The sequence below is a fragment of the Pagrus major genome, chromosome 6 (assembly GCF_040436345.1).
Source record: "Pagrus major chromosome 6, Pma_NU_1.0".
Lineage (NCBI taxonomy): Eukaryota > Metazoa > Chordata > Actinopteri > Spariformes > Sparidae > Pagrus > Pagrus major.
The window spans coordinates 7,520,273-7,542,984 of NC_133220.1; the positions used below are offsets into that span (position 1 = coordinate 7,520,273).

The following is a 22,712-nucleotide window of genomic DNA, read 5'->3' on the forward strand; positions in this document are numbered from 1 at the left end:
TGATTCATTGACTGAAAAAAAAGAAAGACCACATACCATTTTTACAGGCCAATACTGTACTGCACATCAGTCTGCCTCAAACCTTAAATGGGAGGCAGAGGTACTGTGCTGAGGCAAACATTCTTGTTTTGAAGAGTAAACTTATTTAGCCTTGTATTTATTTTTCAATGCAGTTGCATATGAGCCATGTGCATAAATCTGTTGTGCAGGATTTTTACATATAAATGAACCTCAGTTACAGTCAATCCCTTTCTAAACCAGTTCCCACAATGCTGTTTAAGCCCATCACTGCCAGGTAAATCTCTATGTATTTTTGAATATTCCTCATACTGTTTGCATGAAGACAATATTAACTGCACTGAACATTTTTTCATTAAATAGTCTCCCTCTGAGCCGAGGGAGAAAATCGCGATGTCGATTCTAAGTCGAAAAAAATGTGTTTCTAAATGAAACCTACTTGCAGTGTGGCAATAGAACCTGATAGTGAGTGACCCTGTAACAACAGTACCAGCACTAAGGACCAGTATGATCCAGTTTTATCAGTCTTATCCAACCGTCTGTCTGGGCAAAGTCAAACAGCAGAAATGGCTGGATAGAAAAAATCTGCAGTCTTTCGAGAACAGAGAACAACTATCCTGTACCACCAAACACTGGAACACACTCAACAAATAACACTCTCCATATGCCCCATTATGCTTTGGTCTTCACACTTGTGTAGATCACAGGCCTTCAATTAGTCCCATCATACTGCACCTGTCACTAAAGACTGTCAGACAGCCAATAGTGGGGCTCATTAGTTGTAATGAGGAGCGCTGACAATGTTCAAGCAGGTCATTTTGGGTAACCAAAGAGACAAGTTGACAATTTTTACTAAATACTGTGGTACAAAATTAAGCCAAATGGCACAGGCTACATATTTGCTATCTAAATTGGAAAGTAGAAAGGGAAGTAACTGTGGTGGAAAGATTTAATTTAATCATGAATTGGTAATCGTCGAGATTTTATTGTTTAAAAAAGAGAAACCCCCTGCTGTTTAATGTCACAAGCAATTATTTCACATGGATGAGTAAAAGATGTCGCAATCAAAATCATTCACCTTTACCGAGATCTTATCAACTTAAACCCTTTAACTCTGAATCATTCCATCGAAACAGTTTTCATTTTCAGCAGCCTCAGGTCCAACAATGATGAATGGTACCTAGAAACACATGTTGACTCTGAGGCTCCCTCTGTTTTTATATCTCTTAGCAGGATCCAAATCACACAAAGTGCCTTGTAGCTGTAAGCAAGTCTTTATTCTCTAAATGATAAAGATGGTAAATGCTCAGCTGGGACAGACAACCTGAAGACAAATAAATCACTATGTGGAGGCTTTAAATTTACTAGAATAACAAAGATTTTGATTGTGTCTGATATCCAGTATTTCAACAGTTTCAAATTCAGCATGAATCACTTCAGAGCCAACGTTTACCGTCTCTCAGTTTCTGTCTGGAATGCTTGGATAACCAATCCAGTAGTCATTAGAGAACAGTGAGCAACCAATCCAATACCACCGCACACTGGAACCCAGTCAACCAGTAATACACTCCATATGTCTCATACTGGTTTAATCCAAACCGTCATGTCTTAGTTGACAGTCTAATCAGAGTCAGTTTCTTGTCCAGTACCAACAGAGACTGTCATCAAGACACAACACAGCACAAAGACAAAAAATAAAAGAGTTGATCAGAAGGAGCGAAAGCACTTGTTTCACTTGTTTAACTTCTGCATGATTTTGCTATCTATCTATCTATCTATCTATCTATCTATCTATCTATCTATCTAAATTTTGGTATCTATGTGGTGTAACATTTCAATTAGGTGATGCATCCGTCTTGAATCATGACTAGGTCAAGTTGATTGAAAACTTGGAACGACTGACTCTTAGCCATGTATTTATCAAGCTTTGTTAATCCCCCCTGGGCATCATGTTGAAAGTTTAATTAGCACTAAAACCTACCTCAAATTAGGACTGTCGGTTTCTTACACTGACTTTCAGTAGGAGAAGGCTTTAACCTGGTAGACACTAAGAAGTTTTCAGATCGTTTCAGTTCAAAATATTGATCAGTGGTAATGTTTGAAATGCAGAAATTGCAACATTCTTTTTATACATAGGCTTTAACTGTGTCGGCTAATAATTAGTCATGCTTATTATTACAAATATATATGAAAATGAATAGATAACTTTTCATTTCGTGAAGATATTTATCAGTTGCATATGAAGATTTTAAGTGAACAACAGCAAGCCACTTGTGTAGCTAAAAAATTATGTATATATTTTAGAACTATACCATAAAAGCACTGCATCGTACATATTGTGCAGTAGTGCACACAAAGTAATTCTCTTTGTAGGCTGTGGCAATCTCATTTTGCTGCCTTCAATGCAAAGGATGGTTCAGTTGTTTGCAAGTAGGTGGAGGTCGGGAATTACTGTTTTTTTTTACAGGAACATACCCTAAAAATGGTTAAAAACATTTACAAGAAATGTGTGAGAGCCTATTTACCCATCTTAACTCTACATTAACACCCCAGGGGATCTGCTTCAAACACTTTGTGGGGATTGTGAAAGATTGTGAAGCATTTAAATGCCTTTACCCAACAATCCTCCCATTAAGCTTAAAAGATACCAAAGACCAATGAGTTTATTCGGACTCTGCAGGTACCTTGGCATCCTTTATATCACAAAGTAGGGGTGGGCGATTTGACCCACAGCTAATATCACAGTATTTCAGGGCATTTCTGTGGTAATGACATTCTTAATGATATGAAAAAATACTGGAAAATATTTTCGGTTGAGAACTCACAATAGCTGTTAGGATTTTTGGCTCTTCTCATAACCAACCAAAAAGTCGCTCCCTTTTATACAGACTCCGCCATCGTGGAGCTGGTATAAATTTTACTTTTTTTGCTGTGCAAAACATTATGAAGTCATTATGTCAACAAGTCTGAATACTGCCATTAACACAATATGATTTTTTTCATTTTAAAAATTACACAGATACTATCATGAACAATATGATATGGCACAACCCTGTCACAAAGGATGTGTATTTTTACATTCAGTATCTAAAGATTCAAGGTCTGTGAGGTAAAACCTAAACTACAACAACAGTAACAACATATACCTGGCAGTGGCCACCCATCCCACTCACCCCTGGTGGAAAAACTACTAGAAGACCCTCCTCCCTGGGTGCTCTGGTGTTTTGTTGGAGCAGAGAGCTAACAGTAAACCTCATGCTGAGATAAGAGCTTCCAGGCTTTGAGAACCATGAAGTGCTCTTTACAGTAAACAGTAAGAGGAAGAAAACAGACAGCAGACCCTGAGATGTCCATATCATGACATGAACCAAAGATCCAGATCCAGTTTAATTCACCACAGCTGAATTCAGTGTCTCGATGAAGTCTATGTGAATAAACAAGAACTCTATCCTCAACTCGATTTCTACCCTGAGACTGCTAGGCCCTGCTTGGGCCTGAACACAATGATAAAAAATAAATAAATAAATAAACAAAAACACCTACTATTCCTGAAGGCAAATAAATAACTTGAGCTGACCATAAAAAATAAACAAAACAGAAAAGAGTACACATTAAACTCAACATTCAAAATTCAAACAAGCTCAATATTCTGGCATGGCATCCCCGTCATATCAATCTTATTGGGAGGTAATTGGAAACATACTCCAGTCCAGGTCTGACATCAATTCCTGAACCTACACTAGTTTCAACTTAACAGCAATTTATCAGATGTCTTATAGAGATATTGTGTTGCATGACAGAGTCGTAACAACAACGAACTTTAAATCCTTGCCTTCCTCTCAGTGCATCCCTAACATCTGCTCTGCATCTGGCTCTGACAACAGGAACCATACGTAGACAGTGGGCATACTGCAGTTCCCAGCAGCAGCTCTACAATACTTATGGGTGATACTTCGGGAGTGTGTCAGAACTTGCATAGGTAACAAAGTATCATTATAACTGACACACCGGCAGTGCTTTTAAGGCTTTAATAGCATTAGCCAAGTGGGCTAAGCAATAATAACAATGTTAGAAGTATTCACTCGATAAAGCTGCTAACTTATATCTCCATGTATGAATGATACACTGTACCAACAGTTCTACGAAAGAGGATTAGCATCCTGTTATCATGGAAAAGAGCTGGTTACGGTTAAGTGACCAGATGAGCCGAAAGGTATTGTGGGGCTAGGAATACAGTAGATAAACAACAAGCAAACAAGCCTTCAAAGCAATCATCAACAAAAAACATCTATTAATTTTTCCCCCATATTAATTTGGATCTAAACAAAAGAACTGCATTCATAGTTTCAATTCCCGTTCTTTTAAAATACTTGTAATAGGTTATTTGTATCATTTCGGACAGGAATGAATCTTAGGTTACACCTACAACTAGTGTTTAATAGGTGTTATCTAAGGAGTTCAAAATGCTCATTTGAGTATAAACCCCCATCTGAAATAAGCAGCAAATGGCAGACTTTTACCCACAGTAAACACCTGGTGAGTCAGACTTTCCTTCATTAAAATGAGCAGTGTTCCATTTCCTGTAAATCGGAGGATTTTGACAAATTAATTTCAATATTCTCACTGCTACGAGAAACTACAACAACATCCTCCGAGCTAGCAACCTACACGCTGAAAATGTCACCCTAACCCTACCTAGACGTTAATGGTAAGAACTTGAATGAGCTAACAGCTGTTATTTTTACTTTTGCAGGGGTTTAGCCATTTTAATGCCAGGGCTCATCACCCCATGTGCAAATGTTCTACAAAAGGAAATTCCCCTGACTCTATTTTGCAGGTGCAACGTCCCTGCATCCTTGTTTTATTTTTGCTCCCCAAGACGATTGTGATTGGTTTAAAAGAAATACAAACAGGCCTGAGTGTTTTTTATAGCAGAATTATAATGGGTGGTGCCAGACCTTTCTTAAGCGCTGACACAGCGCTGTGGAGATAGGTCCGGCCATGCCAGACTGAATGAGAAATGATGCCAGAGATAGAAAGCTGAAACTATTCCTTTCCCGTTTACAAAACACTGCCTGATAGATATTTGATGGTATAAAGATATACTGTTGAAGAGGCGGTTCAAATAAGCAGAAAACAATACAGCCTTTGTCTTAAACCCTTGAGTTCTGGAAAAAATGTTGTAGAAATTAAAAACTAACCTGTTGTTTCTAAAACCAAGGTGGTGGTCTCCCTGTGGAGGCTGCACTCATTCTGTTTTAACAATCAGGTCGTTCTCAGATCCTCTGGGACTGAATTCCAAGGCTGAATGCCAGTATTCGAACCAAAGCTCGGCATGAGGAAAACCACTCACTTCTACGGTAAATAGTCAGAGGGAATACTTCTCCTGGACAGGGGCTTACTTTGAAACGATTACAGGGAAAAAAGAACAGACTTACAGTAACACAGACCAAAGAACTAATTTCAATTAACATCGTAGGACAGGCAACTTCATTTGTGGAGCATTTGAGGGATGACTGTCACACAAGAGAAATGTCCGTATGAAAAGTAAAGATAAAAGGTGAAAGTCATACTGCAGTCATGTCCAGGACAGGTTGCATATCTGAACATCCAGCCAAGACCACTTCTGATAAATCAATTCTACATGTCCGACATTTGGAAATGTCTCAAAGTTTAAAGGCCATTTTTTTGCTAAGCAATGATGAGTAGCTCAAGCAGTGATCCCTCAGTCTGGTATTTTCCAGACTTTGAAATTCCTTATCTGTCTGGTATTTTGGTCCCCAGTGCACACAGTGAACAGGTAGGAGGTTCAGTCAAATGAAGAAGTGAAATACCAGTTGTTGGTAAAATGGTAGAAACTGGGTCTTCGACATTGTTCTAAGAATAGACATCCCAGAACCATCTGTTTCTGGTAACAAGTACTTCCATTGCCAGTGTGGTAATTTTGTAGTGACGTTTCATGTCTTTAACAAAAGAAGCTTTTCATGTTTTATACTTCTAATAAATTACAGTAAAAATTCTAGTTGGAAAGACACAGCTCATCTAAAAGTAGGGTTGTCCTGATCAAATTAATTTTTTCCTGATCCTTTTCAAAGTCTTCTGTATCTGTCGAAGCAATCCAGTATTTGCTTTTGTTGTTTTTCCTTAACATTACAGATGACAGCATACAGTAACAGCTAGTCTGTCTTTTGGTGCTGGGCAGGGAGTGGACACTGGGTTTTATCAGAGCTTGAGTGTTGCTGTCCACAACTGTCCTTATCAAACAAACTTTCAATAGCGTGCTGGGAGTGTTGTGACTACATTCTGCACAAAGTCAAAACTCTAAGAGGCAAAAAGCTCCATAAAAGCTGCACAGTTAGGCGATCATTTTCTGCAGGTCAGTTTGATTTGTCTCTGTTTAATGTCACATGGAGGCTAATAGGGAATTGAAACCATTTAATTTGAAAAACATGGAACACTGATTACATAACGAGTCTCTGAGCTAAAATAAAACACCTCACTGTCAGTCCTGCAGCTGCTGGCAGCAGTCTGGAGGTAGAGGGTGGCTATGTCAGAACACCAAGACACACAGCTCTCGATGGTTGGTTAATACGTCATGTCAGTTGTCAGCCAGACCCATGCAGACCAAGACTGTTTAATGCCTGGCCAGGTGGTCCACTGTGCTGAAAGCTATTCTGCAGTCAAATAGGCGTCTGTGTGTGTGTAGAGTAAATTCACTGACGTATGTTGTTTTGTCTAGGCCAACTTCAGTCTGCCATTAAGTATTGCTTGCTTACACCTGTCAGCCTAAAACCCCAGCTCACAGTCACGTTGACCACAGCTGTCAGAAGAAATAGGCCAGAAAAAAGTTTATCGTTATTATGGTTGTGTTTACATGGGAGAAAAGTGGTGGGTTTGGAGCGGGAAACCTCAAGAATTACAACAACCCGAGTAAACTGGTTTTTACCAAAAAGTATTTTTATGGTATCATTATGGTAAGCAGTTTTTGTTGTCTGGACCAAGAGTCCGAGTATAGAGGGTGTTATCTGATGTACAGGTGTACAGTTGTAAAGACGTCTGAAATTAGGTTTTGATTTTAAGCTGTATGAATCAATCTGACTTGAGACTTGACTTGAGTGGAACAAAAAGACCAACAGAATATCAGAAACACTCGTGTGATATAGGACTGGGCTGTTAGACGAAATTAACTGCTTCCTCTGCTCTTTCACTGACGATACAACAGTTTTTCATTTTGTTCTTTCTTCTGGACAACAGCACAGATGTAATATAGATCAAAAAGAATATTGCGCATCAGTTAATTAAAGTATGAATGCTTTAAGATATTGGCTGTCTGGATTGGACCATGGGCTGTGTAGTTAGTTACATTTTAGATTCAATGTCATTGGTTGATGAAGTCATTGTTAATTATACAATATTCAGACAATTGACTTATTGAAAATTGTCTGTATAAACAGAACATTTCCTACTGCTGCAGTGAAACTTTGTGTGTCTTTTCTGTGAAGGTAGGTTTAAAAAAAAAGTATTTATTATATCAACCGTGTTTATACAAAACAGAACTTGGTCATTTTTGGCATTTTTGACAGAATCAGTTTCAAATATTGCATGAAGTAAGGGAACAAGAAAGAGCAGCTATAGTGAGGTGTTACATGAAGAGTTACAGGCGTGAGGGCTTCACACCTTCAAAACTTAGGCTGGTGTGGTGAAACTCTGCAGGTTTGTGCAGTGGTGTGGGCGTGTCACTCCATGCTCGGTGTGTGTGACTTGTTGGGAACTTGCTGATCAGTTTGCCAAAAAGCAAAGCTGCTATGTTGTTATGCTACAACTAGCACAATGCTAGAAATGTCTTTTTTAGCCATGCTAAATAACATGCCCAACAACTGACCCGTTCTCCTCTGCTTATGATCTCCGGTCATGCTTATGCCAGAGTAGGTTAAGCATGTTGGTCCTACAGTGATTGTCAGCATCGATCCAGTGTTTGAAACTGTTGCTCGGTGCCAAACTGAATACACATGACCCATGACGTTAAACTCACTGTGGTTTCAGTCATTCATGCTGCAAGTCTGATCGCCAGCTTATGTGATTGGCCACCGCAACTTGATGTCGGGCTGCGTTTGTCCAAAAGTTTGAGTCTGTTTCAACTTTTTTGCTGCAGCCGACGGCACCCCTGCAGCCAGCACCAACCCAGCCAAAATGGACTATCTTCATTAAAAATAAAGGGAAGACTGCACCGCTTGATTTGATTTTAATGTAGCCTTAAGCAATTCAACCAGCTGAGTGAAAACAACTACTTGCACCACGCACATCATTAAATCAGGAATTTGTTGTTGTTTTAGACAGGTTGCACTAAGAAGCTGCACTTCAGAAGGACACACATTCCTTTAACCAGCTTAATTCGATTCTTTGATCAACTGTTGCTGGTGGTAACCTGAAAAAAACAAAACAAAAACGCAGCATTAACCAACAATGGCAGTGAAAAAGAAGACTGCACGCTAGTTAACAAAAATGTAAGCAATACAGAATTTAACATATTGAAAAAAAATCTGTTTTGCAAGTGTTTTATGAGGAGGGAAATGCATTCCACATGTTTGTTAGACCTCAAGGATACACATAAGGTGTTCTGGTGAGAAACACGGAATCTAAACATAACTCATTTGTTTACAAGAAAATTCCTCTGGGAACCTTTAAGGGGAGCACAAACATTTTGGTACGTGGCCATTTGCAATTTTGTTTAGGGAAACTGAACAAAGTTAGACCAAGTCCAGTCCAGACTGGACCAGTTGGTGTTGACTGTCGGGAGATAAAGATCATATAGTGTATCTCATAAAGTTCTCCTTGTAGAGTTTACAGTCCTTCTTGTTATTCATTATTCGTCTGCAATCTCATCCAAATGTAATGCTTCTTCTTCTAAACGTTTTGCAACATGTGCCCATGTGTACAATAACACAGGGATTATATCAAGGTCCAAGCTTAAAAAAAAAAAAAAAAAAGACTTAGTCACTCACAAACACATTGAGTGAGTAAACATGACATGGATACTGTGTTTTTAGTGTGGTGTTGAGGGTGGCTTTCCCCACTGACTTGCTTTATTGTGCAGTGGAATACCAGTGAAACCACCCTGACAGCTCAAACTCTAGTACAGAAAATTAGTGACAGTAAAAACATTCTCCAGTTGCTGGACCTCTTCCCAGAGTCGTAAAAGTTTAAAGGTGTTCATAATTGCTAACACACCTGTAACAGTCTGGGCTCATGTTCCTTGGATGTTTATATCTGGGCCCCCTTCTTTTTCCTCTCCTCTTGAATGCTGAAATAGTCACATGTTTCCTATTTGACTGTTTTGCTGTTAAACTTCAGTCTTTGCTCTCTCGCTCTGCTTGTTTATAGAGGAGTAATGTCTCTTGTCGTATCTTTCATTTCACCATGTCTCCGGACAACACCAAAAAAAAAGCAAATTCTTAAGAACTGCTCTGGGGAAGCCCAACATCTCTCTGGTTTGACATCCAAGGCTGAAATCAACCCAAGAACAGCTGGACCTCAGCAGCTGCTGAATAGACTAAGTGAACAGAGTCACTTCTTTTTGTTACTGAGAATCTCTTGGCCTTTCTGCTTTGGAAACTTCTCCCATATTTTTTTTTTTTTTTTGCCATTTTCCAGTAATTCTGTTTCTGATTCATTTCTGGCATTTTTTGTGTTTATCATATTAGCAGTTATTTATTGATGTGCTATTGCTTCTACAGCACTTCATACTTCTTTGGAAAAGTAAGGCTATAGAGGTCTGATACATATTAAACCATAGATTACATTGATTACAGAGCTGAAAATCTGAGATATGATATGTACAGAATGTTCTCACAATATTTTCCAGGGACTTTTGTTTTGGTTGTTTGTTTGTTTTTTTGGTGGAGTTCACTCAGACCACTGAGAACCTGTTCACCTTTTTCTATTGTCTTAACGTGCATTTTTAGTCTGTTCGTCAACCAATTTCCCATTTCACCTGAAGTTTTATTGACTGCCTAACTGGTACTTTCAAGAAGTAGGCAATTTATATGCCTTGGAGATACCTGAACCTCTTCACTTAGGGCAGCAACTCAGTCTCAGTCCAAATGGAGGCAATTCACTGTTTTAAAGCTGAGTGCAATGACCTCAAACTTGGTGCCAATTCTCATCCCAGCCATTTACACACTTGGTTGCAAGCTGCAGCTGTATGCACCAAGGGTTTGGGGATCTTACAAAGACTAAGGTTGTTGTGGTGTCGAAATCTTCCCACTGACTAATAAAGTTTGTATTTCTTAAATGCGTTGAGTAAGTGCTTAACGCTATCATTCATCAAAAATGCTTTAACAGAACAAAACAACAGTCATTTTTGGCATTTTTGACAGCGCATCAATTTGAAATATGTCTTGGAGTAATTTTATACAGTCTGTGGAGGTAATGGAACAAGAAGGAGCTGTCAGATGAAGAGCTGCAGACGACAGGCTGCACACCTCCAACTTCTGTTGACAGTGGTAAATTCTGCATGTCATTACTTCACTCTTTCACAGCCAATCACCCATTCCACTAATTAAAATCAATGTAAAAACTGGACACTGTTGGTGCTTTGTTATACCTGTTAAGTTTTATCAGACAATCAAATTAATTTTCTAATTTTCTTTCTATCAGAAAGCAGAACAGAAAAGTTAGAAATGTTCAAAGATGAGAAGCATCTGAACTTCTGAACAAAATTCTCATTCAAGACACCTCAACATCAGGAAGGAAGCAATAAGGAAAACCAAATGCTACTGCTGGACGGACTGCATGGCTTTAGTCTCACGAATAGTCTTCAGCTGGATTAAATAGAGTCCCTTCAATCAGAAACACAGATTTAAGGCTGTGCTTCTGACATAACACTTTTATTTAAACAGGACATTCATTGAATAACTAAGATTCGTCTACAATAACACATATGCTTTAGTCCTAATCCTAACAGCTGTCAATCTAAAACTCTAACGTAAACTCATGAGACATCAGCAAAGTGGATGAATTTGAGACGACCACTGCCCATGGCATCTTTCGACCATCCAACCAGAACGCCCCAGGGAGGAGAGAGAGCCAGGATGGCAGCAAGTTAATCCAGCTTGGATTTAAGGCTGCTCCTGGCTAATGTCCGGTCACAGGAATTGGGACACATGGAAAAATCATAGACTGTTGTGCCTTCTCCTGTCTCCACCAGAACATCCCGGATCAAGCTGTTGCACTCGACGGGAGGACCGTGTTCTGAACCGACAGAGCAAAGGACTACAACAGGACGAGGAGAGGTGGACTCTGTTTACGTCACTGATGCTTGCTGCCAACGGTCAGTCAAAGTTGATGGGCAGTGTTTACCTGTGAAGATGCCCACCATATTATCATCACCTTTTGTTGATGCTGTTTACATTCACCCTGAAGCAAATTCTCTACTTTCGCAATTTACTGTGACGTACATTTGCTTTACGAACTGCACGTCCTTTTGCTTCTGGTGCCAATTCTACAGTATACGTCTATGGTTATCTCAGTGCTTTTAATCCGTAATTTAGTTAAAAAACGTCACTTTTTTTCTGGAAAAATCGGCAATCATGCTTTGCTTTCGTTGAAATTGAATGCTCATTTTAGGCGATTTTTGAATTAGAATTGAAATCATGACATCCCTAATGTTCAACCACATAAAGGCCCCCAAATCCAAGAAACTATATAAGGGGCTCTAAAACCTCCTCAACTACCATCAAAACCTCATGAAGTACCCTGGAACGTTCACTAAAACCTACTAAAGACACCAAGAACACAACAGTATAACCTCTTTGATGCCCGCCGTACGGGACCCCGAGCACGTCTTTAAGAACCCCTAGACTAGACCCGTTGCTGTGAGATATGAAATTTAATATTGTATACAGGCTGGACAAATAACAGAAACGCACTCAACTTATCTGCTTCAGCTCAAAATGAACGACTCCCATCTAAAATTCAATTTGACCTTCAATTGAAAATGTTAAAAATGTGTTGATCCAAGGGAACTGTGTAATCATATAAATTAGATTGCTTAGGTAAATCTTGTTCAGGACAACAGTCTTTATTAGTTTTGTCTGCATTACTATGTATTTATATTACATTCATTTTATCTGAGAAACCATTGCTTTCAGAACTAGTTTATTGATAATTTAGAGGAGGTAAAAGCTTTGAGTAACATCAACCCCAACCTGAAACCTCTCTGAGAGGAGTCGTCCATAAAGGCAGGCAGATTAGACTACTGGTCAGTCCAAAGTAATCAAATACATTTCAGCCTATAATCGGTGACTGTGTAACGGCTGCTAAATGTGATGTCTGACCCACGACTGAGAGAAAACGGAGCCAGCGCAGAAAAAACCCACTCATCCAGCCTAATGAAAGATGGGGTTGGCTATTACGAGTCATTACTGAGTGGCCGGGCAGAGACCACAGACATTCCTCCTGACAAAACACACTCACACTGTGGTTGTCAACTTTCAATTTTTCTGCTCTCTCTGCAGTTTTTGCTGTGTCCACATTTAGGGGACATTTAACAGAAAACACTGACACTTAATTCTCTCTGTACATCCTGTCTGTCTCTCTGTCTCTTTCTCACTGGTGGGTGGTCAGGGAAGGGTTAAGTGCTCTGCTCTATAAACTCTGCTTTAACAGTCTGCTGGAAGCTACTGGTTCAGCCTTTAAATACAGTCATTTGACACATCCCAACAGGGGCTCGTAGCAGAGAGCAGCTGCTGACCCAAACTCAGGCTTTAAGGCAAGCTGGTGTGTCGGCATCACACTGCTCTGGACAGCATGAAGTCTCTCTTATTCACCTGTATGCTGGTGCCGTGGCTGGTGGCAGCCTCGGCCAGGAGGTCTGACCAGGATTCACAGCTGATACTGGGATCTCTACCTGGCAGGGAGCTGAACGGATACTTCAGTGACCCTTTGAATTCAAGGAGGGCTCGGGTAGGAACTTTATTATTTACATCATGCATCACTGTGAAAAAAATATTCTCTTCTAAAACTCTATCAAATGCATATTATTTTAATTTTTAAATGTACTTATTGGCTTCAGCTTTAACACATTTTCAAAGTAGTCCAACTGTCCATCAGTAGTTAGTTTTTGCCGTCCACTTGCAGCAAGACTTCAGAAGATAATCCTTACACCTGTGGTTGTCACTGTTGTACATAGTAATTCAAGGTGACTTACTGAGCTTATACGCATATTTTTTACAAACAAATACAAATATGCAGTCCTGTGCATAGAATCAAATTAAAAACAAACACACTGCCAAGATTTTGGTGAGAGCAGACAGATCTTTCTTATCAGAGAAATTTCTGCTGAGTGTTAGAAAAGAAGAGATAGTTAAAATATTTGAAAAAAGGGTAAGAAAGGATTTTACTTATCCCAAGGGGTGATAAGATCATGCTTAATAGTTGGCAAAACTGACAATCAGTGATCACATTTTTCTAAAATCTAATAATCCACTTCATGGTTTAATTTAATTGAATTTGATATCTCCAACTTGCCAACAACAGAAACTGTCAACACTGGACTTTACTGTTCTCTAACAGATGATAATTAATTCAGCTCAATTTCAGCACATACACACACACCTAGTGGTGTCTTACTTGCTTTTCCACTAGACAAACCAAACCTGAATTGACCACATTATGCTTCAACTAACCACACTAACCTCTTCAAAAAATATTTGGATGAACCAAAACCAAGTTCAAACCAAAGTCTGGTCTGGTTCATCCTTCGGGAAACACTTGCAGGAAGTGGAAAACCCACAAACAACCCAGAGGATGTGAGGGAAAGAAAGTGTATGAGTGAGTATGGCTATGAAACTTAACTTGAATTTTAATGAGTAAAAACTTAATTTGGAACCAGCTGTTTTTCATAAAAGTCTCTGCCAGACCCTTTAGGGACAGGCCTCATACCCTTTATTGCTGCTTCAATTAACCACAAGCTTCATTGAGGCTAACTTTTTAATCCACAATGTGGAAAAATCTATTTCCTTCTTTTGCTTTGTTTGAGGGGCCAGTCACTTAGTTCAGAGACGAAGCACCAGGGTTGGTATTTTGCTCAGATATACTGTGATTGGTTAAAGCCACTCAAGGAGAATGAACCCAGCAAGGATGATGGAGGATGGAGGATAAACTAACCAACCATTAGACCAGAGGTGACACTGGATTTCAACTTTCATTAACAGTCACTTTACTGGTAGCAGATTATATTCCCTTTCCATGGCTGAATGTTTCAAACAATACTTTCTAAAACCTCTGATTCATGAGCTTCAGTTTTGATTGGCTAATTGGTGATCTATGTCACCCAGCCAACACAGTTTAAAGATTTAAATTTCCCAGGAGGAATCCACAGGCCCAAAACTGCTCAGGCCGAAGGACAAAATTTGTCACAACCTCCAAAGGTCTAGAAGCTTCTGGGGTCAGAGGCTAAGAATGCACAAAATCTTGAAACCAACCTGATTATTATTAGCTCGTCACCACACAGGCTTCATTTTACAAAGCCTGCTCATGGGTCACTATGCGTACAAACACCTCTGAAAAGGTATGGTTAAATATCAGGAAGAACAGTATCAGACTCCATGACAACAATGGAAATCAAAAAGTCATCAAAAGAATCCGTAGAGAATCCAACTGCAGCAGTTAAGGCTGTGGAGTGGTCGGCCAGCAGCCAGCTGTGGAATATAATGTGGACTGCTACAGAACAATCTGCCAGCCAATACAGTCTGGAAATCATTATCAGATAGTTGATGATGAGGGCACTGAACAGAGTCTGTGTTCAGACCAGCAGCAGAACTATGTCACAGATCTTCCTCACTCATTTTAATCAGACTACTGTGTTGGCACTGCGGAGAGCCAGGTGCAGAGGCTCCGGCCAAAGCAACTGGCAGAAAAAGATGAACCTGACTAGACTTTTGCATTATCCAATAATGCACGGCACTGGACAATACATACAAGCACATGTTAGACGACTTTGTAATGGGAAAATTGTAATTCTAGTGATCACTTGGATATTGTGAAAACGGAGGATAAAGTGATTATCATCTTCTTAACTTTTCCACAGCTGAAAAAAAATCTGGCTCATACAGTATAAATACATATATACAGTGTTTTAGAGTTGAAAACTCATGGATCTGTTTCTGAAACTGGACTTTGAGGATCATTTGAAGCAACTAGTCCACACCAACACAGACTCTTTTATTAACACAGTGGTGTTTATGGTCTGAATGCCCACTTAGCCTTAATTTATTAGACTCAACATGGTCTCTAACAGAATAACACTTCTTGTTCTCCAATGATTAACACCACACATTCACCAGTTACCAAATGCATGTTCTACAATTAATTAAATATAGTAGGGCTATATATTTCCACTAAAATAATCAGTAAGTAAACTGTATTCTCCAAATAAAACAGTGGGTTTAACCCTGTCTACATGCCTGTGGCTTTGAGAGACAACTAACGAACTGAATAAAATTAGAGACTCTTGACAGTTTAACTATTAGATTAAACCTGACCACCTTGTTTAACGGCACTTGCTAAAAAACAGTTAATTTTGTCTTTTACCTCTTTGATGCTCATGATAGCAAACAGACTCCGAGCTGGTTTTCTACCAAAAATGTGACACAGTACAATGTGTTAGCATATTTCCAAAATTGAACACTCAACCCTGGCAGTGAGAATGTTTTGCTCTAGCCAATTAGCCGGCCAGTATATGAACAGACTCTGTTTTCTCCTGCAGAGAGCAGTGTCTCTTGCTGATGAACCTGATGACAGCCCAATCTCAGAAGGAGGAGACGCCTCTGGTAAGAGAAAGATCTGTTTACCTTGTTTCCACTGAATCAAATGTTTGTTATGGGGAGTTTAAACCTGTGGACCGATTGCTTTGAGTTGCTCCATCTGTTCACAATGGTTTGAAAGTCTGGGAAAGACACTCAAAGACACTACAGATTTCTCATAAGAAATTAATAAGGGTTGTGTTGGGTTTTATCTCAGGAGCCTATATTGGCAAAGAGCAATTACAATAACTCAGCTGGTGTAGTTGATAATATTGGTCTCAAAGAGCATGTTTGAATGTTTTGAACACTTTAAGTGTCAGCTACCATAACCATCCACAGTTTGGAAGAAGCAACTTAAAAAAAAAGCTTGGTCAATGTTGGATTGGAAACGTGGATCAGCGAAGAGTAATTGCTCTTGGGGGTATGAAAGTAGAAAAGGAACTGAGGTCTCACTACCAGGTAGGAGTATCACTGGTACATTTTGAATTATCTGAATGTGAACAAGATGACCGACTAATGCAAGTTCACAGGCAGAGAATGTGGGTTTGGATGAATGGTTTAGTATTGTGTTGTGCTATATGAAAGAGGACTGATTAGAGCTGATGAGCCAACTAATTGATGAGTCGACCAAAAAAAATGTATGGAACTATTTGGATGATCAATTTACTGTTTGAGACATTTCTTTCTTTAAAAAACACACATATCCTATGTCCATCTTCTCCAGTGGAAGATTTGTTTCCGTTCTCTTTGCCTTATGTGATGAACTGAATATCTTCGGGATTTTGTAGGTCAGAAAAAACGAAACATTTAAACACATCACCTCAATTGCTTAATCAAAATTGTGTTGAATCAATGGTTGGCAGTCAAAAGTGCACCGCTGTGACGACAGCGAAGTCAAGCTTTACATCCTGCCTGTATCATGTCATCATGTTTGTTTGATGCCTCTGTGTTGCAGACCTGCCCACCTGCCTGCTGTGTGTTTGTCTGACTGGTTCAGTGTATTGTGAGGAGGTCAGCCCAGACATGACCTCTGTCCCCACCCTGCCTAAAGAGACGGCCTATCTGTATGCCCGCTTCAACAAGATCAAGAAGATCAGCACCAAAGATTTTGCTGGAATTTGTAAGTCTGGTAACTGTCTCCATCACAACAGATGTTTAACGTCTAACTCATGATGGTGTCATAGTAATGTCCTCAGAGTTAGCTTTGTCTTGAAGACTACAAATTTATAGAACCGAAACATAAAGATTAACTCAGATTCAGATTAATTTCATTGTCATGAATTTGGGGTGACAGAACTACAAAGACACTGGTCCATGTGGCTGCACATTGTAAACTGGACTGATAGAAAAGACGAAGCTTCAGGAATATTTCTTCACAAAAAACATCTAAAAACAAGTATTTTTACAGATGCCTCTCTCAAAATTGTCTTGGTCAAACATTTAAGCTGTTTGTCGGGTATGTCTCTTGGTCTTTATTGAGAACTTTACTGTAAGAAATCTGTGATGGGACTACAAATGTTTGCAAAGGTACAATAACACTGGAAGAACAATTTGATGTCAACAGCTTGGTGGAACAGTGAAGGAAAAAGGACCAGTTTGACCAAAACAAAATGCACAAACCTACAAGATCTTTGACTTGTGAAGTGTCATCTGTTATTGAAGGAGGGATGCTAAAATTTGGTATAACATTTATATGGTCGTGTGACAACAAAACAACGTGAGACGTCTGAAATTGTTACAACTATAATAACATATTTCTTTTGAATTCATCTACAGTGACTCTGAAGAGGATTGATCTGACAGGGAACCTGATCTCAGAGATTGAAGACGGGGCGTTCTCTAAGCTTGCCCTACTGGAGGTATTGTCTCTGGCTGAGAACAGACTGGTCAAACTTCCTATGCTCCCTGCCAAACTCACATCCTTCAACGCCAACAACAACCTCCTGAAAACCAGGGGTGTCAAGGCCAATGCTTTCAAGGTACACAACATCACCTCTCCAAACCTTTTAAGTCAGAACACCCCAACCCAATCTACAGGACGGTCAAGGCATTTTTTAAATTTACAGAACTCATTAATGAGTGATCTTCAAAGATATAGACAAATTAACAAAAGCTTCAATAATGCAGCCGAAGTGACAGTGAGCCATGAGGGCTTTGTTCAGAAATGTAATGTTCAAGAAAAGGTAAGCTGGCCAAATCCTCTACCATGTGCTGTAAATCTCTTCTCTTAACCAACATTATATGTTCTAGAGGGTACTATGCCACAGCAATTAAGGTTACTGTACAACATAGAAAAGCATTACAGGATTGCTTGGATGGAGCCTATATTTTTGAAGTGCAGCACTTTCAAACACATACATTAGTCAATTGTACAACATTTTGGGGAAATGGGCTTATTTCCTTCTCCCAAGAGTGAGATGAGAAGTCTGTGGTTTTAGGGGGAGTTAAATGTTTAAAATCTTTCTTGACAGTACATCAATCAACCCAGTACTCCCCTGCAGCAGTTCCAGCTAAGGCACAGTTTATCAGATACACAGCTTTTGGTCTTAGTCTCTGTAAAGCCATAATGGTACTTGGCAACTTGGTGTGGTGACAAGACTTCAGGGAGCTGTACACAGTTGCATCTCCTGACTCCTCAAAACCACAGACTATTGTTATTACATTTCTTTTTTTTGTATGGATCAAAGAAAAACACGTTAGTTGGTGAGTCTTTGTGTTAAGCTAACTGCATCCTGACTCCAGTCTCTGACTCTTTGTGCTTAATGTAAAGACATAAAGTTGATATCAGTCAACATAGAGCTATACAACTCATAGTCACAACTTTCCTGGTATGCTGTGTATATTTTCAATCACACCTTCATGATCCACACAGTGACAGGAAAACTAACAATAAGTCAACTACTGGGTCCCCATGGTGTCAATTTGTTTCCACAACAGAAATTGACCAAGCTGACCAACCTGTACCTGGCTGACAACCAGCTGGAAGCTGTTCCACACATCCCTGACAGTGTTCAGATCTTACATTTACAGGTTTGTATCTTTTACTGCTAAGATATACACAAATAAAATGTATTCAGAAACAACTGACAACCCCTAGTTGTTCAAGCTGTTCTGAATTTAATTTAAAACAGATTATATCCATCAACTTTTTGCTAGAACTCAGTAAATAATATTATGGGACCTTTTTTACCTGATCCTTACCTGATTCGCTCTGTCACGTTCTCACATTTTTTCCAGAACAACAACATCACTGAGGTCAACATAGATACCTTCTGCAGGTCCAATGACACCTACTACCTACGACCAAGCCTCAATGAGGTCCGTCTGGATGGCAACCCTGTGGTGCTGTCGAAGAACCCCGACAGCTTCACCTGTATGAAGGTACTGCCTAGTGGACGGTACCGCTGAGGAGGCAGAAATTTTACTGTAGCCCCTTTGTTGCTGATGGAGCAGTTTTCCCACAACAGAGTGCTGGGGGGGATATGTGACATTCTGGATTTTGGGGCGCTGTACCCATGTTGGGGGTAAAGTTGTCAGTTTTTACTTCAGCAAACCTACAAACAGCTTGTGACATTGTCAGGTCGAAATTAAACCATTCACTGGACTCAACATCTGCAGGAAATTGTACATGGAAGTTATTAGGATACACAGTCAAATGAATTAGTGCTAAACCTCCTGAGAAGGGATGTGAAGGCCTCGGTATGCTTCAAACCAACTAGTCTAAAATCAGTGTTTCTATCCCCACTGACAGGCGGGGGGACAAGCCAGCAGTCGTAGCCTCCTTGTGGCTCCATCCCACGTCCTGTGTCTTTTGATTCATGTCATAATCTTGACGCATTGAATCTTACAAATGGGCACAATGGCACACTTTCAGTCTGTCCTCAACGGCATTCATGGCGTTACACAAGTAAAGTGATGGAGGACCAGATTGTCTGTTTCGGACTAAATTGATCAACACCGCTTTCACTTCTGCCATCAGAAAGGGGAATTCAGATGCTGTTAATAAATGTAACACTTTTTTTGAAGCATACTGAAGTCTTGCCAAATTGACTGTAAGTGAAATATAGCATGAAAGATTTAGGCTCTTCTGAGTGTCTGTTCAACAGGTGACGTAATGTCAATAGAACTGATGTAACCCCATGAAGGAGTGGAGGAGCGTCAACACCTCTACAACGACAGTCCAATTTATTGCTTCATTTTGACCTGACGCTGTACTACCTAGATGAATGCAACAACACAATCCACACTGAACCAACACAAACACAGCCACAAGCCAACAGGCTTGCTTGAAACCTCCGGTCCTTTTTCATTTAAGTCACAACACGCTGATGTTTTCACACTCTTTGTGGAATAAATTTTAAAACAGAAGCATTTTGTTACTATAAGTAACTTTAAGTAGATAAGATAACAATATATTACGGCAACATTCTAGATATCTTTGCCGCTTTTGCTAAACTTAACATCTTGTACCAGTGTTAAATCTCATTGAGATTTTACAGTAAATTAACAACAAAATGTTTTAGAATACTACAAGTAAAATTCCCAACAGGTGCTTCTTTAATCTGGATGTTTTTTCTAACCTTGCAAAGTCAGATCAGTTTTCGTCTTGCTCATTAAGATCATCAGGAATTGTATTTGAACAGACATTGCAAGGATAAATGACTGAGGTACAGTTTTTGATTATGTGTTTTAATGCTTTTGCATGCTTCATTTTAATTATTCCTGACTAAAATTGAAGAGAAATGAGTCTGTGAGATGTCTTTGCGACACATTGTAGAAATAATAAAAGTGTTGGAAATAGAAGTTTTGTCTGACATACTGTTACTGTTAAATGAAAATGTTAGTTCAAAGAAACAGACACTGTTTTCAGATATTTGAGGGTAAAATACATTTCATTCCAAGTATTTTTTTACAGTTAATATTCTGATGACAGGTAAGATCGTCTGTTTTGTTCTGCCATTGTTTGAATTAATTTCACATTATTCCATTAAAAATGCCTCGCCTTAAGGGCATTGGCCATGTAGACTTGTCCAACTTAGCTTCACTTTGTTTTTTAATTTATAGACTTCAGTTGAAGTGAACTGGGGAACAATGTATCTATGAACTATAGTAATGTGAAAGTTACTCATGTCTGCTTTTAAAATGTCTTGCTTGTGTCTCCAACTCTTTCCTTCCACTTTAGAAATTATTACTTATGTGAATAAGACAGTGGTGTACAGGAAGATGTGTATGTGACATGGCTATGTTTTTAAGATATTTTAATAAAGTTAAACTTTTTTAATTAAAGTGTGTTTTGAATCATAATTTCAAATCTGTGTTAGATTTGTGTTTCTTTCTTCAGCTTCTTCAATGTTGTCTTCACTATGAACAGTCTTCACAAGCATCAGGAACTTGTACGAGAAAACACAAGTAGTCAAAGCTGAGCAATCGATGTGGCATGTCCAGAACCCCAATGTGTAATTACATTGTGAAGATGCACATCAGCTATCAGGTAGCAATGATGCCCACAGTTGTACTGTTGCTATATAGAACTATACTGTACATTCGATTTAAGTGTCAACTGAATGAAGAACAGTTGTTATTGTGGCCCTGCAAGCATCCCTACCTACCAGCACTACGAGATAATGATGACGGCAGAGGTTCATAATGTCATTGGGGTTAATTTCAGTCCTTTTACTGCAACTGCAATGAGGACATAACCTCCAGTATCAGTATCAGTGTCAGAAATGCTAGAAGAGAAATGTGAAAGACCCGTTTCATGTAAATTAGTGACAGCATCTTCATATTACCTTTTGTCCACCAGAGAGTGAGGAAGTATTTTTTCTACTGAAAAATGTCCAGCACAGTTCATACATCTTCATCTTCATCACAATTCTTTAATAACCAAATTGAGAGGGTCCTATTTTACATTGATAATAAATATTGGCCGATATATTATTATTGAATTATACTTATACTGTCAAATATAGATATGAACAATAAAAATATTATTAGAGCTCGAGCTAACTTTGTTAAGTTGATGGCCCTTGCAAAGTGTTGAAATTACCTACTGATATTGCCATCTTTAAGCCACATGGCTAACACAACAAAAACACTAACGACAATAAACCATTCCCTGTGGCTGACTGGAAAGTCTGTGCATGTTTGTGTGTCTGAGTGCAGAGAAATTTAACACTAATATGTCCTCAATGGAGAAATGTTAATCAGTGATTGGCCACATGCTTTGTCTGTGGTTTGTCTCTGCTACATGGCTAAACATCATCTGCAGTCCTGCAGTCCTACGGTGACTGGGTGGTTAATGTCGTGGTCTACCACCAACAAAAATGTTCAGATTCCTGGCCTGGTTCTTTGTGTTTTATGTCTTTATTTGTTTATTCCTCTAAATAAATGTTCATGTCTGTGTGTCATTAAAGCATGGAAATCGGCACACAGGGCACTGCCGACATTACAGCAGAACAGTCACAATGGGAATTACATTTTTCCATAATAACACTTAAGAAAATGCAAGTAAGGCAAAATAAGAGTTTAGAGCACACACACCAGTATGGAAAATGTGGGTTAATCCTCCTTCAGCCCAGCCAACTTGGCAGAACGTTACATTCTCCAAGTAAACAGGAGAATAGGTTCCATATTGCTTCTGCTGCTTGATTTACTATTTGACATTTTACTGGTACCTCTTAAATAAAGTCCCACCCTGACATTTACCATGCCCTCACCAATTCACACCCACTGCTTTAACCTTCATTTTCTACTCTTTCATCGGTATGATTATAAGCAGCTTACAAACAATAGCCCCTGTATGAGGTGGCACCTTTTTGGAGGTGGCATTGTATCTTCATGATTGGCAACCATCTTTAAACTTTAAAACGCTGTCTCTTTAGGAAAGACAAC

The 22,712-nt window shown here is 39.2% G+C and overlaps 2 protein-coding genes across 2 annotated transcripts in view; one reads left to right on the forward strand and one right to left on the reverse strand.

The window, feature by feature from the left end:
• Positions 1-22,712, reverse strand: part of cenpp (centromere protein P) — a 90,056-nt gene that overhangs the window by 56,850 nt on the left and 10,494 nt on the right. The gene's annotated exons all lie outside the window — the stretch shown is intronic.
• Positions 12,826-19,229, forward strand: ogna (osteoglycin, paralog a). The gene is made up of 6 exons (XM_073469054.1): positions 12,826-12,981; positions 15,785-15,848; positions 16,777-16,941; positions 17,598-17,800; positions 18,759-18,851; positions 19,059-19,229. Exons 1-6 carry the CDS (start codon positions 12,826-12,828, stop codon positions 19,227-19,229), a joined length of 852 nt encoding a protein of 283 aa, XP_073325155.1.